The sequence below is a fragment of the Triticum aestivum genome, chromosome 2B (genome assembly GCF_018294505.1).
Source record: "Triticum aestivum cultivar Chinese Spring chromosome 2B, IWGSC CS RefSeq v2.1, whole genome shotgun sequence".
Lineage (NCBI taxonomy): Eukaryota > Viridiplantae > Streptophyta > Magnoliopsida > Poales > Poaceae > Triticum > Triticum aestivum.
The window spans coordinates 2,934,108-2,947,519 of NC_057798.1; the positions used below are offsets into that span (position 1 = coordinate 2,934,108).

Here is a 13,412-nt window from a genome sequence, read left to right on the forward strand (position 1 = left end):
CATCATCAGCTGAGGCCCACCTCGTAGCCAGGCCTGGTCCATTTGGGCCTCTTGCCTAGTTGGTCCCGTTTCTGGGGATTTTTCTTTGCTCTGAATCTTGCAATTTCTCTGAATTTTGATAAGAATAATGGCCAAGCAACCTTTTTTCATTGTTTTTGAGATAGCTCACCATTCACCGAATGGTAATGGCAAAGCAAAATACTCGATGGCTGAATTCAACACCTACCTACGTACTGCTGGTTGATGGAACCCAATTTGGACAGTTGATGGAACCCAATTTGGACATCAACTGGGAATCACAAGCGCCAAACAAAGTCAAAATATTTGGCTGGCTAATTCACCTCGACAAGCTGAACAAGAAAGCTCTGTGTGTCCTCGTCTTTCTGTTTCCACTCAAGATATATAGCACCTATTCTTCACCATGTTTTCTCATACGAAAAAAATGGAGGGAGTTCTGGTGCTCGTGGAGAAACATGAACCTTTGGTGCGCCGCGTGCATGAAGAAGTCAAATTGGAAATGCAAAGCATACATTAATTGCAGAATCGATTGCGTATGCAATGTGCCCATGGTTTATTTCATCTCTTGCCTCGTACATGCACGTACGAATACATGGCGTACGTGCCTTGTAATTTACTTCAGCCAGCTAGCCACACAGTACTGGGCCGAACAATTGAGAAAAATAAGTCAGGCCGAACAATTGAGAAAAATATAAGTCAGGGCCGTACAGATAAGCAAAGTATAAGTCAGAAAACTGAACCACATTTTGCTAACTATGTGCACATGGCTTGCGAAACGATGTACGCAAAAGATGTGAACAGGAATGACAAGGAAAGGACTCAAGAGCTAGGTTAGGATTGATCTAATCTCGAATGAAACTTAATTCCAACTTGCCAAATCTTCTTATCGCAAAATCTGCCAACTGCCACCTGCTTTTTAGCCCAATTAAGTGTAGTTATGTTGACACTATTAGTACCAATAGACTGGGATATCATCAAGGGAACTTGTATATATATGAACCCATAGCCACGTCCATTATAAAGGTAGCTATCACACACTACTGCCAACAATGTTAATTATGTTCATTTCCTTGCTACTTGTGCTACTTGTTCCCCTATACTTGTATCTCAAGGCTAGCAGTAGATCTAAGAACACATCAGTGCTTCCCACAAACTGGCCAATATTGCATATGTTCCCTTCCTTCATGGTCAATGTCCACAACTTGCATGACTATCTCACCTTGGTCCTCATCGGATTAGGCCACAACTTCAGGGCGCACGGCCCACCCGGGACCGGGATGCGGTTCTTCATCACGTGCGACCCTGCTAATGTCCGGCACATCTTCACGACCAACTACACCAACTTCCCCAAGGGTGCTGAGTTCGTCACTATTTTCGACATCAAGGGTGGCACCCTCTTCACCGTCGATGGTGAAGATGCTGCCGCCCAGCGTGGGAAATTGAAGAGCGTGCTCAGCAACCCGCGGATGATTGCTAGTACGGAGGCATGTTGCCGCAACAAGGTGGAGAACATCCTTCTCCCATTGCTCGCCTACATGGCGAGCACCGGCACTCCTTTTGACGTGCAAGAACTGATGTCGAGGTTTATGTTTGACCTGGCTACTATGTCTCTCTTTGGTGTGGATCCTGGCCTCCTATCATTAGACAAACCACCCATGGACGCCGTGGTTGCTCTGAACACAGTCATGGAGGTGGGATTTTTCCGGCACGCCATGCCATCTTGTTGCTGGAAATTAATGAGGTGGCTAAACATCGGTCCCGAAAGAAAGCTCTGCACAGCGCACAAAGTGCTACGAAGGTTCCTCGTGGAGATGATGGAGAGGAGGAAGATGGAGATGATGGAGAGGAGGAAGATGGAGATGATGGAGAGGAAGATCAACACATATCATTTTGGTAGTGACGACGAACAAGATGGTGTGGATATTATGTCTTCCTACCCAAACTACGTTGACGATGACTTGTCCTATGCCAAGAACATTGGCTACATGCTCGCTGCAAGGGACACAATTGGAACAACCCTGACATGGATTTTTTACAACCTTGCCCAGAACCCAAACATTGTGTCAATCATCCGGAGTGAAATCTGGCCCATTGCATCATGCAAAGTAGCATCCGGTGTGGATGCCATGATGATCTTCGAGCCGAACGAAATCAAATCTCTAGTCTATCTGAGAGCCGTCTTGTACGAGACTCTTAGGTTGTACCCGCCGGCACCTTTCGAGCGCAAGACGGTGGCCGCCGATGATATTATGCCGAGTGGCCATGAGGTGCGCACCGGTGACACCATCCTTATTTCTCTCTACTCACTGGGAAGAATGGAGGGCGTGTGGGGTAATGACTGTCTCGACTATAACCCAGATAGGTGGCTCTCGGAAGATGGCAACAATCTGAGGTACGTACCATCTCACAAGTTCTTGGCCTTCAACTCGGGCCCTAGGATATGCCTTGGGAAGGAAATTGCGGTTATGCAGATGAAGACCGTCATCGCCTCAGTGTTGTGGAACTTTGATGTGGAGGTGATGGAAGGGCAAAGCATCCAGCCCAAGCCATCTTGTATACTGGAGATGAAAAATGGGTTCATAGTTAAGCTAAAGAAGCGAGAGATGTAACATTAGATTCTGGTCTTATGTAAACGTCCTTACGGACTACCCGAACAATTTTATGTTTCCCACAGCCACATTATTATCGAATAATAAAGGGCTCTATGAATAAAAATGTATCTTTCTTTTACGAAAGAGAACAAACGTGTTGTCAATTATTACTCCGTGTATGAAACATGGTCCAAAGGCGTCGAGACATGATGTTTTCCTCCATTATATGAGACTACGTATGTGTTAGTACATTTCTATGGAATATAAACATTGACTGTATAGTTGCTTTATTCTGTGAGTAACATTCGTGAAGCAAGAGATGTGCTGCATTTTGGGACTGCTCCGATAGCATCCAATTAGCTAGTCTCCTCGTGAGCGTGTTTATAATTAGCAAGCATGCCCCCTACTAGAACACAACCCCTAGTAGCACAACCCTTACTAGCCCAGTTATAGTCGCATCAGGGCCACACGGTTGCAGTGGGGTTGCAAGTCTAGTGGTGGACATGCAACTGGCTAACAATCTTCCTAGGTGCGCATGTGTCTAAGGTGAGACATGTCTAGTTGCATGCGGGTTGTGACGCGTGCATATGCGCGTTGGGGGCAGACATGCAACTAACTAGCGCAAAAAACATTTTTGTTGTTATAGCTTACGTTGTTTGTTTTCGCGCAAAGGAAACAAAAACAAAAGTAAAAAAACAAACTTCAAAAAATTAAAAAGAAAAATGTGGCCTAAATCCTATTCAAAAGCAGCGTGTGTGGGACTAAAAAGTCATTTATGATTCATTAACACAATGTAGTGGGCTTACAGAAAAAGAGAAATGGCAGATCTACAGAACCAAAACAAAAAAGGGGTCAAAACCCCAAAGGCACACATGGCCCACCTACAACCTTTTGGGCTCGCTACTTCGCTTAGCGACAAACGAGAACAACAACAACATGCGGATGCCGGGGCTATATCTTGCCCCTTGCAAGAGGACCATCGGTCTCCCCTATGGCGGCGGTCGCCAAATGGACTAGTCCAACACGGGGAGCGGTTTTAGGAAGTTGCTATGGCCCGTTCGGGGTGGTTTTAAAAGCTTCACTTTTTTTCTGTGTGTATCTCTCATTTTTTTTTCTTTCGGCTTTTCCTTTTTCAGTGTTTCTTTACTGTTTTTCTTCTGTTTTTTTGTTCGTGTTATCTCACTTTTTTCCGCGTGTATTTCTTCTTTGTTTCCTTTAATAAATTTCTAGTTTTTTTAATACACGTTGTAAATTTTTGTATACATATGGAAACAATTATACATGTTAAACATTTTTCAGTTACATGTTGAATAATTTTTACAAATACACATGTTCCGAACATTTATTTGAATGCGTGTTAAATATTTTGAAATACACATTGAACAGTTTTTTAAAATTACACGACACATTTTCTAAACCAGGCAAACATATTTTGATATTCTATACTTTTTTTTAAAACGTCATAAACATATTTTTTGAAATAAGTGAACATTTTCTTAAATGCCAAGTGTATTTGAAATAGTTAGAAATACATTTTGTTAAATATGCGAACAATTGTTTACATTGTATATAGTTTCAAAAATTCGGTGATTTTTTCTGGAAAAGCGTGAACATTTTTGTAAATGTCATAATTTTTTTATAATGATATGGAATAATTTTTAACTATGCGAACATTTTTAAAAATTGTATAAACATTTTTTATAGCTTTATGAACATTTTATTGGAATACCTGAACATATTACAAATGTCACATGGAAGTTTTCAATACTATCAACAATTCTAAAATTTGCATGAACATTTTAAAAATATTTCATAGCATTTTTAATACACGATAAAGATGCTTTCAGATTTAATTTTTTCGCTAGAAATGTGAATAAAATAAAAGTAATAAAAGGAAGAAAAAAGGTAAAGAAGAAGTCAGCTTAGCTGCTTCTAGTTTTGACCGGGCGCAGTGGCTTCTAGTTAGCCAGGCCGTTGAGTAATCCCAAACTATCGGATCGAACAACCTAAGGAATCTTGTAGAGTAACTAACAACGTACGTTATTCGCAAAAAGAAAAAACGTAACTATGTATACAAGTTAGCTGCATAGTTCATCCTATGTGGAGACCGAGTCAAGGATGAAGATCGAGCAAAGATTATCACCATTATGTGGACGATTTGGCATTCTCGAAATCGGATCAAGCATGGGGAAGAAGGAAGGGATCCAAAAGCCGCCATCAGGGCGACTAGAGAAGCTCTTGCACTGTTGGAACTGCCTAGATCAGTTCCTATCTTGCTACCAGGGCATGGCTGGCGACCGCCCGAACCAGGGACGGTGAAGATCACGACGGATGGTGCACTTAACGTCGCGGAAGGAAGAGGAGGGGCGGGTGGTATAGCCCGTTCCGCGACCGCGCTGTTGGGCTCATGGTGCAAGCCGTTTGGTGAGATCTCAGACCCTTTTTTAATGGAAGCTATATCAATGCGGGAGGGAGTTCTATTTGCAAAGCTTCGTGGCCTCTCGCATGTGATAATGGAGACAGATTGCCAGGAGTTGGTGCAACTCTGGAACACTCGCCACAATTCATGTTCGATTGTGGCTCCTATCTTAGACGAAATAGGAGAGCTAGCTTTTGATTTTTCTTTATTTGAGATCCAGCATGTAACCAGGTCAGCAAACTTGCCGGCGCATCTCTGTGCAAAACGTGCATGCACTTTGAATGTGACCGACTGCTGGCTTGACGAGACTCCTAGTTTCTTGGTAAGTAGCCTTCTAGCTGATTGCCAGGACAACTCTTTTGTTGAATAAAGCTCTCTGATTGCCCGCAAAAAAAAAAGTTAGCTGCATAGTTATACGCAGGAGATCCTTATCCTTAATAAAAAAAGAGTAGTTAACGCAGGTGATCGATGGCCGACGCGGAGCAGCAGCAGGTTGTGGCGGCGGAACCTGATGAGCGCAGCCGGTCGGCGGTGATCTTCCTCGTGGGCTGCATCGTGGCCGTGCTCTTCTCCGTCACCATCTCCATCGCCATCGTCCTCACGAATCTGAGCGCCCCCATCAGCGACCACGATGTTAACGCCGTCAAGCTCGTCGCGCTGGCACTCCTCCTTGGCCTTGCCCTCGGCCTGGGTGCCTGCATCCTCGGCATCCTCATTGCTATGCTCTGTGACCGGCACCACGGAAACCCGCAAGGAGAGCGGTTCGTCCACAAGTTGCTTCTACTCTGGTGACCCATCCATGCATCAAACCGTTTCGGCTGGAAGATCAGATCAGAGGTCAAGACTGATGCTACGTACCTGCAGAGAAGTAGCTAAAGACGTGTATGTATATCGCCTTATTAAAAGAGTTTATGCATCACATTCTTAAGACGACTATTGGAGATGACTTCTATTCTATTGTTAGTTTATTTATAAGTATGGATTCGCTTGGTTTTTGGTCGATTGTAGATTAGATGAATCAGGGGGCAAAGCACCTTGGGGACACCCCGCCGCAGGTTGAGCGTCCGGTGGCCGGACGCACAAGCAGGACCGGAAGTCTTGGAATGCCGGCGTGGGCAGCCCTTTGGTGAGTACATCCGCGAACTGCTGTGTCGTCGGTATATGGAGAACTCGGAGCTGGCCAAGGGCAACCTTCTCGCGCACAAAATGCATGTCAATATCGATGTGCTTTTTCCGTCGACGTCAGTGATGGATGGGGTTGGCCGTCATGTACACGGACGATACGTTGTCGCAGAAGACGTTGTTGGCGCGAGGAAGTGGCACCGAGAGCTCGCCGAGAAGTTGATGTATATCCAGCAGCTCTCAGCTACGGCGTTGGCGACCGCGTGGTATTCAGCCTCGGCGCTTGAGCGCGAGACCATGGCCTGCCGTTTGGAGGACCATGAGACGAGAGAATCGCCAAGGAACACCGCGTAGCCAGACGTCGACTGCCGCGTGTCAGGGCAGCCTGTCCAGTCAGCGTCAGAGTGGGCGATGAGGTGGAGTATGGCGGAGCGCCAGAGATGTAGTCCATCGGTAGTGGTGCCGTGAAGATAGCGCATAATCCGTTTGGAGAGTGCAAGGTGAGCGTCGTGCGGATTGTGCATCTCCAGGCAGCACTATTGGACTGCGTACGCGATGTCCAGGCGAGTCATCGTCGTGTACTGTAGGGCGCCAACGAGGCTGCTGTACTCCAACGCGTCGAAGACAGGGGCACCGTCGTGGGCGGAGATCTTGGAGCACGTGTCCACGGGCGTAGGAACATATACTTCACATGCAGAAAATGATAGCAATAAACTTGACACGATCATATGCTACGTTTATAGTTTGGGTCTTGTCCATCACATCATTCTCCTATTGATGATGTGATCCTGTTATCAAATGACAACTCATGTCTATGACTAGGAAACTATAGCCATCTTTGATCAACGAGATAGTCTAGTAGAGGCTCACTAGAGATACATTGTTGTCTATGTGTCCACACATGTATCTGAGTTTCCGATCAATACAATTCTAGCATGGATAATAAACGATTATCATGAACAGGAAAATATGATAATAACCAATTTATTATTGCTTCTAGGGCATATTTCCAACAGGGTTCCCCGACAGTAGTGGTTACAAAAGCCGAGAGAGAAAGAGGAAAGTGGAAGCGAGCGAAATGCAAAAGCTCAATGCAAGAATAGCAAAGCTAGAGGAACTTGAGAGCCAGCGAGCTACCGACCAAGCATCTCACCGGCACGAAGATCCTTGCTTCGACGCTGCCCCAGAAGCTACCCCACCATCTCAGCGGATAAGCAACGTGGCTTCCATGGAGCTCATTCAGCCTGATTCACGGCTCCTCGCTACCCCGTGGATAGTATCACGGAGGCTAAAAATTGCGAGCTAATGACGAAATGCCAGATCTTGACTTCGAAGGTGGCGGTCGGCTCTGTTGCACCTCCTCTAGCTGAGGGAACTTTTCATTGCGGTCCGAGTCCACATGGCTATGCTATTATGACGGTGGATGAAATAATGGAGGGATTTGAGGAGTTGGAGCTTGACTACCCAAGAGGTGAAGGGGAGAATCATCTGGTTTATGCTTTAAGGAGTACCTGTCTATGAAGGAAGGAGCACATCAAGCTTCCAAACTGGACGCCTCCTCCTCCTCCTCCGGTTAGTGATTAGGGCACTCCGCCTCCTCCGGCGCATGAGGGCACTTCGCCTCCTCCTCCACCTCCTCCGACGCGTCGGAGCACTCCGCCTCCTCCGGCGCGTTGGAGCACTCTGCCTCCTCCAGCGTGTCAGTAGACTCCACCACGTCAGCAACAGCGGAAGAGAGACGCCGCCGCTTCGGTGGCTAGCAGTTCAAGAGGCGAGAATAAATACAGATTTGGTCCAAGCCTGAAGCCTCTTCCAAAGTTACCATAAGAGAGGACTGACAAGGAAACTGATGACATCGTGGCAGCCGAAGTGGAGGCCCATTTTGAACGAAAACCTCCAACTCCGAAGGAAACGGTAGATCCGGTGTAAGCGAAGCGCACTCTTGATGCCCTGAAGCGACCACCGCCGCCTCCGCCAGATTCCAACTATGTCATATTAAAAAGACATATCAAGATGTGCGGCGGTCGGGAAGTACTTCTAGTGATGCAAGATTAGCACAACGAAGAAGTGGGAATACAATTCCCAGCTCGGCGAACAGGTGAAGCAATCGTGCCCCCCGCTCAACGTGTCTAGCGATATCGTCGCTAATCATCCGGGGCTATTGCCCGGTACCAATCTTGGTGATTACCTGAGCGATGATGTAGAGTTTGAAACGTTAGAGGCAGTAGAGATCTTCAGATGCGAGTATGGGAAGCCTCTCATCAAACCTGACCATCCTCCTCTAACAAGGATGATGCGAAGATTGCATGAATGATACATGGATACCTGCAGGAAGTCTGGGAAGAATAGTATGATAGTGAGAATTAACGATGAGTGCGGCCTCATTGGAGTTGAGTTGCTGCATGTTGAATTTGTGGATTTATTTCAGTTATTCAATCAAGACGCCCTCGACAAACAACTCATGACTTGCTACTGTCTGTAAGTATTACTTATGTAATTAAGTCTCTATAGCTCAGCTCTTTCATTGCATGTATATATAATTATCCTCACTATATTATACAAATTGAAGATTATCGAATGCAAAAAATGACAAATCTATGACATTGAGTTCATTAACCCAAATATCCTAAATGAATGGTTGGCTAAAAGAGAAACAAAGATACCGAGGACATCTTGCTATAATCATTACTTTGACATCAAAACAAAGGGAAAATACTCTTTGCTTACAACTTCAAGTGAGTGTTACTGTCTTATGCATATTCGGTTTCACTTATTCGAGGTTATAGTAATGTAATTGATGAGTTATGCGTGCGTAGTTTCCACTTTATTCTGCTAGAGATTAAGCTTGACCAGGGAGTAGTAGCTGTCTTAGACTCGAGATGTAAAGATCGACAGGAGTATGCAGACATGACTGCAATGCTCCAGAAGTAAGTTCAATCGATCATTATCGCACCATATCGGCAACTTTCGTTCATTTGCTGATATCAAGTAACCATTTCCTGGCAGGGTTTGAAAACAGTTCACCGGAATGGTTACGGGTCTGCCAAAGGAGCTGCGATTTACACACCCCAAAGTAAGTAGTACTAGCTAGTTCCGCGCATCTCTCATGGATTCTAGTTTAATCAATACCATTTATCATGGTTGATTATCAGTTCGATTGAACTCTATTTCTCATAAAGTGCTTGTGACAAGAAGGCGGGAATAATTTATGTGGATACTACGTTTGCGAGTTCATCCACAATTCGACCTCTCAGCGGGGCTACTCTGACGAACAATATGAAGTATGTAAACAATATTCACAATTTTATTTTATACCATCAATTGTGTTGAGTTTCTTTCATATATATGTATTGACCCCCTTTTTTAAATTAGTTGTGGCAGATGCGGGATGAACATCCACCACATGATCACATACGAGCAATTCAAGAGGAATTGACAGGATTCTTTCTTAAACACGTCATACATAAAGACGGAGAATGTCGTGTGGAAATTGAAATTGATTTTAGATGTTAGGGATTGTAAGAGATGTTATATTGTATATCTGTAGTAGCGTCGGATAGATATGTACGAAAACTTGTTGTTCGACCAGTCTTGGAGAAAGAGAGGTCACTTCCCTCTGAATATGTTCATGACGATTTTGTGTAATTAATGGTCCCTTCATTTGCTTACTAGCTAGCGTGTCGAGTTCTCTCTATACATATAGTAGCTAGCATTGACCAAACACGGAGAAAGAGAGTTCACTTCTCTCTATTAGCTAGCTAACACAATATGAAACCCCTAACCCTCCAAAACCCCTAAACCCCCTTTCAAAAAAAAACTCTAGCGCCTATGAGCTGCTGACGCGTGGCTGCCTTTTGGTCCCGGTTGGTATGCCGGGATTAAACGTCCGCCTGCCTGGGCGCCCCACAACGGCCACGTGAAGCCCCTTCTGTCCCGGTTCATAAGCAAACCAGGACTAAAGGTTTTGGGCTTTAGTTCCGACCCTTTTGTTCCGGTTCCAGAACCGAGTCTAAAGGCCCTCTGGAACCGGGACTAGTTTCCTGTTTTCTACTAGTGGGACCGGTCAAAATGCGCGGGCTTCATCTCAGTTTTGGGTAGTCAGTGGGTGTCGGAGTCCTATGTTATATAGGTCCGGAGTCCCACAAAGCACCCTGGTTTACATCCGGTCGAGGGAAAACGGAAGTGCGCACACGTTCACGGACAAATACGAGTTCACATTAATGACAAAGTGTGTCCGGACAGCTTGTTCCGATGTTTTACAGATTATTTAAGGGTCTGCGTTAGAGATGGCATTAGTAACTACATTCTACTCCTGCTAGGCAGGCTTTCAAACTCTCCAATGGCTAGCTCGATCGATCTTGATGGTGATCGTACATGCATGCATGCACTAGTAGTGCAGTGATTAGTACTCCCTCCTAGAATTATTTGTCGCTTAAACGGCTGCATCTATTTATTTTTCAAGAAATATCCAATCTATTCACCTTTAAACATGGCACTACAAAGAACAATAGAGGTAATAAAAATTACAAACATGTTTGTGGACACCTAGCAACAACTACAAGCAACTAAAGGAGACAAACCTTATTGTAGTAGACAGTCCGGATGTCGTTGTGCTAAGGCCTTATGGGACCAGCGCAACAGAGCAGCAACCATCACCAATGAAGAAACTCATAGATTAAGGGCGGCCCCGCGCCTCCTTTTATCTTCAAAAAAAAAGTCATAGATCAGAAGGATTAAACCCGTAATCATCAAACAAAGACGAACGATGATCTGATCCAAACAGATCTACCGAAAACAAGGACCAACCGAATTCCGCGAGATCTGACATAGCCGGGTCTACGTTCAGTGCTTCTACCATAGACCTAATTCGAGAAGGCTTGATAGTCCTAAGAAAGGTGAGGGTGGGGGGTGGGGGGGGGGGGTTCTATTTAGGAAGAATAAGAAGAATCTCATTCATGTGTTCATGCTAACAGAAGAGCGGATCCAATACACATAAGACTTTTTTTCAGAAAATTCCTAATGTAAATGATGAGTTTGGGATGTCATGCCCCACAAGTTAGTTGCCGAAGCGCTCCCTAGGAGGGCAGTCTACCACAAGATAGAGTTTGAGCCTGGAGCCAAAGCCCCAACCCCTCCATTTAGGAAAGAATTTCAGGAAGTCATATTGGCCAGATAAGCCTCTGACGGCTCCATATTGATTTTTCCCCAGTTTTCTTTCAGAAGAAGTGGGAGCATTATGCCTAATAACAATTTTAAATCTTTTTACTTCGTGCTTCGTTGGCTCCTCCTTTCTCATCACTCTCCCGCCGGAGATTCAAGACCCCCAGGCTCTAGCTCATTTAGCAGGGCTAAAACTTCCATCTGAGTCTTTACGAGCAGGATCCGGGATGGGTTACGTTCATTCAGAACGAGCTTAATCACAATACCCCCCCTGAAGACATACCTGGGCGGCTTAAGCTCTTTCGATCCTAATGGAAGAAAAGCTCTCAACATGAGAGACATTATCCTTACCGAGAGACATCGCCGCCGCAACACAGCCCAACCAAGATGTTGATCCTAACAAGAACGAGAACAGGATCCATCCCACCGGCGTGGCGGCTGAGAATCCTCCACACCTCCAAGGCCTAGAGGCCATCAGAGATGGGGCAGACCGGCGGCGGTGCCGACAGGAGTAAACATGTGTATCTAGCACTGAAATGCAACTAGATATATCCGTTTGAATGACAAGTATTTTCAAAGGGAGCTAGTATATCTCGTCTAAGAAGAAGCGTGCAGTGATTAACAACCGTTTCCTTTTCCGACTGCAGCTGCAGTTTATAATCGGCTTCGATCGATAATTCGATCCAGTGCCATATTAGAACTTAATTCCGACTCTTACTCCTCCACTCACTCCCGGAAATAAAGTAGTACACTGTACCCCCGATGAATCTCCTGTATACGTAGCCCACGGCGGCCGGCGATGGGGATGATGACCATGCACCGTGGCTACCACGTCGAGACCGTGCCCTACACCAACCGCGCCCACCTCGTCCCCCGCTCCGGCCGGGCCGCACGCGAGCGCCATGCCACCGACTCCTACTTCGCCGCTTTCAAGAAGCATTACGCGTCCTGGATCCTCGAGGAGAACGACGATCAGAACGTCCGCGTCAACCGCATCGTCATGGAGCTTGTCGGCGCCGTCCACCGTAGCCTGCCCAAGAAGGCTCTCGGCTGGGTGGACGACCTCAATTGGGAGGCGGTTGTTCTCAGACACGACAGCGTCAACGCTTATGTGCTGTGCACCGGCAAAATCGTAGTTTTCACCGGGCTGCTCCGCCGTCTCGACACCGACGCCGAGATCGCCGCTGTTCTTGGGCACGAGGTACGTAGCTCAGATCATCTGTTCATCAGGCAGATCATGCATAGTATTAAATTTTCTTTTGTGCTCCTACTACATGTTGTATAGTTCGGACACGTTCTTGCAAAGCACACGTCAGAGATGATCGCAAACTTGATCGACAACAAGTGGTTTCCGGCCCTCCTCACCGCCCCATTCCTACGAAGGTACGTAATCAATACTAGCTCATATCTTTTTTATATTTTTCAACAAAAGGTGAATTTTACTGGCTTAAGATGATGCATCAAGAGGATACAAAACACGATGAGTACACACCCGGCCACTCTCTGCATAGGTATAATGTACACAGCTAACACGAACACGCACAAAAACACGCCAGTAGTTAGCAAAGTCATATAAGACGCTTTGTATAGACGAGAAGAAAAATAAAGCAATCGGATCTGTGATGGCTTTGTATTAGAATATGCAGGCTTCCAGATGAACCCTAACTGCACCCTAATTAATTCCATTGTACGTACTAAATTAACCATGCAAGTTGACTGATATAGTGATCGTGTTAACTATATATGCAGGCAGGAGATAGAAGCAGATTATATCGGAATGATGCTACTCGCAGCTGCTGGTTACGATCCACATGAAGCCCCTCGAGCCCTTGAGAAGGTCGGAAACATGGAAAGAAAATCTATATTGGAGAAACTGCTGTCTTTTCTCTCTCATCCATCCTGCAAGAAAAGGTCACGGCTGCTATCGCAACCTAGGGTCATGAGGAAGGCAATGACATTATACAATCAAGTGAAAGGAAAGAAACATTGTTGTGTTGAAATACAAATTGTATAGGGATAGGATTGGTGTTTAACTATAAACCTCTCCTATCCCTTCTTGTCTCGGTCTCCTCCTCTACCGACCTTCTCTGTACTTCTCTCGA

General features: G+C 45.5%; 2 protein-coding genes across 2 annotated transcripts; both read left to right on the forward strand.

Annotated features, from left to right (window-relative positions):
• Positions 1–1,019: 1,019 nt before the first annotated feature.
• On the forward strand, positions 1,020–2,682 carry LOC123039825 (noroxomaritidine synthase 2-like). The gene has a single exon (XM_044462828.1). The coding sequence runs from the start codon at positions 1,068–1,070 to the stop codon at positions 2,625–2,627; it is 1,560 nt and encodes a 519-aa protein (XP_044318763.1). The 5' UTR covers positions 1,020–1,067; the 3' UTR covers positions 2,628–2,682.
• A 9,415-nt stretch (positions 2,683–12,097) lies between these two features.
• Positions 12,098–13,412, forward strand: LOC123039826 (mitochondrial metalloendopeptidase OMA1-like). The gene is made up of 3 exons (XM_044462829.1): positions 12,098–12,511; positions 12,596–12,693; positions 13,060–13,412. The coding sequence occupies exons 1-3, from the start codon at positions 12,110–12,112 to the stop codon at positions 13,322–13,324; spliced, it is 765 nt and encodes a 254-aa protein (XP_044318764.1). The 5' UTR covers positions 12,098–12,109; the 3' UTR covers positions 13,325–13,412.

What these genes read in the sequence shown, in the direction of transcription:
- LOC123039825 (XM_044462828.1), top strand. Translation starts at nt 1,068, where the DNA reads ATGTTAATTATGTTCATTTCCTTGCTACTTGTGCTACTTGTTCCCCTA.
- LOC123039826 (XM_044462829.1), top strand. Translation starts at nt 12,110, where the DNA reads ATGGGGATGATGACCATGCACCGTGGCTACCACGTCGAGACCGTGCCC. An exon ending in CCGCTGTTCTTGGGCACGAG is followed by an intron (nt 12,512 to 12,595) that starts GTACGTAGCTCA and finishes CATGTTGTATAG; the next exon opens with TTCGGACACGTTCTTGCAAA. An exon ending in ACCGCCCCATTCCTACGAAG is followed by an intron (nt 12,694 to 13,059) that starts GTACGTAATCAA and finishes CTATATATGCAG; the next exon opens with GCAGGAGATAGAAGCAGATT.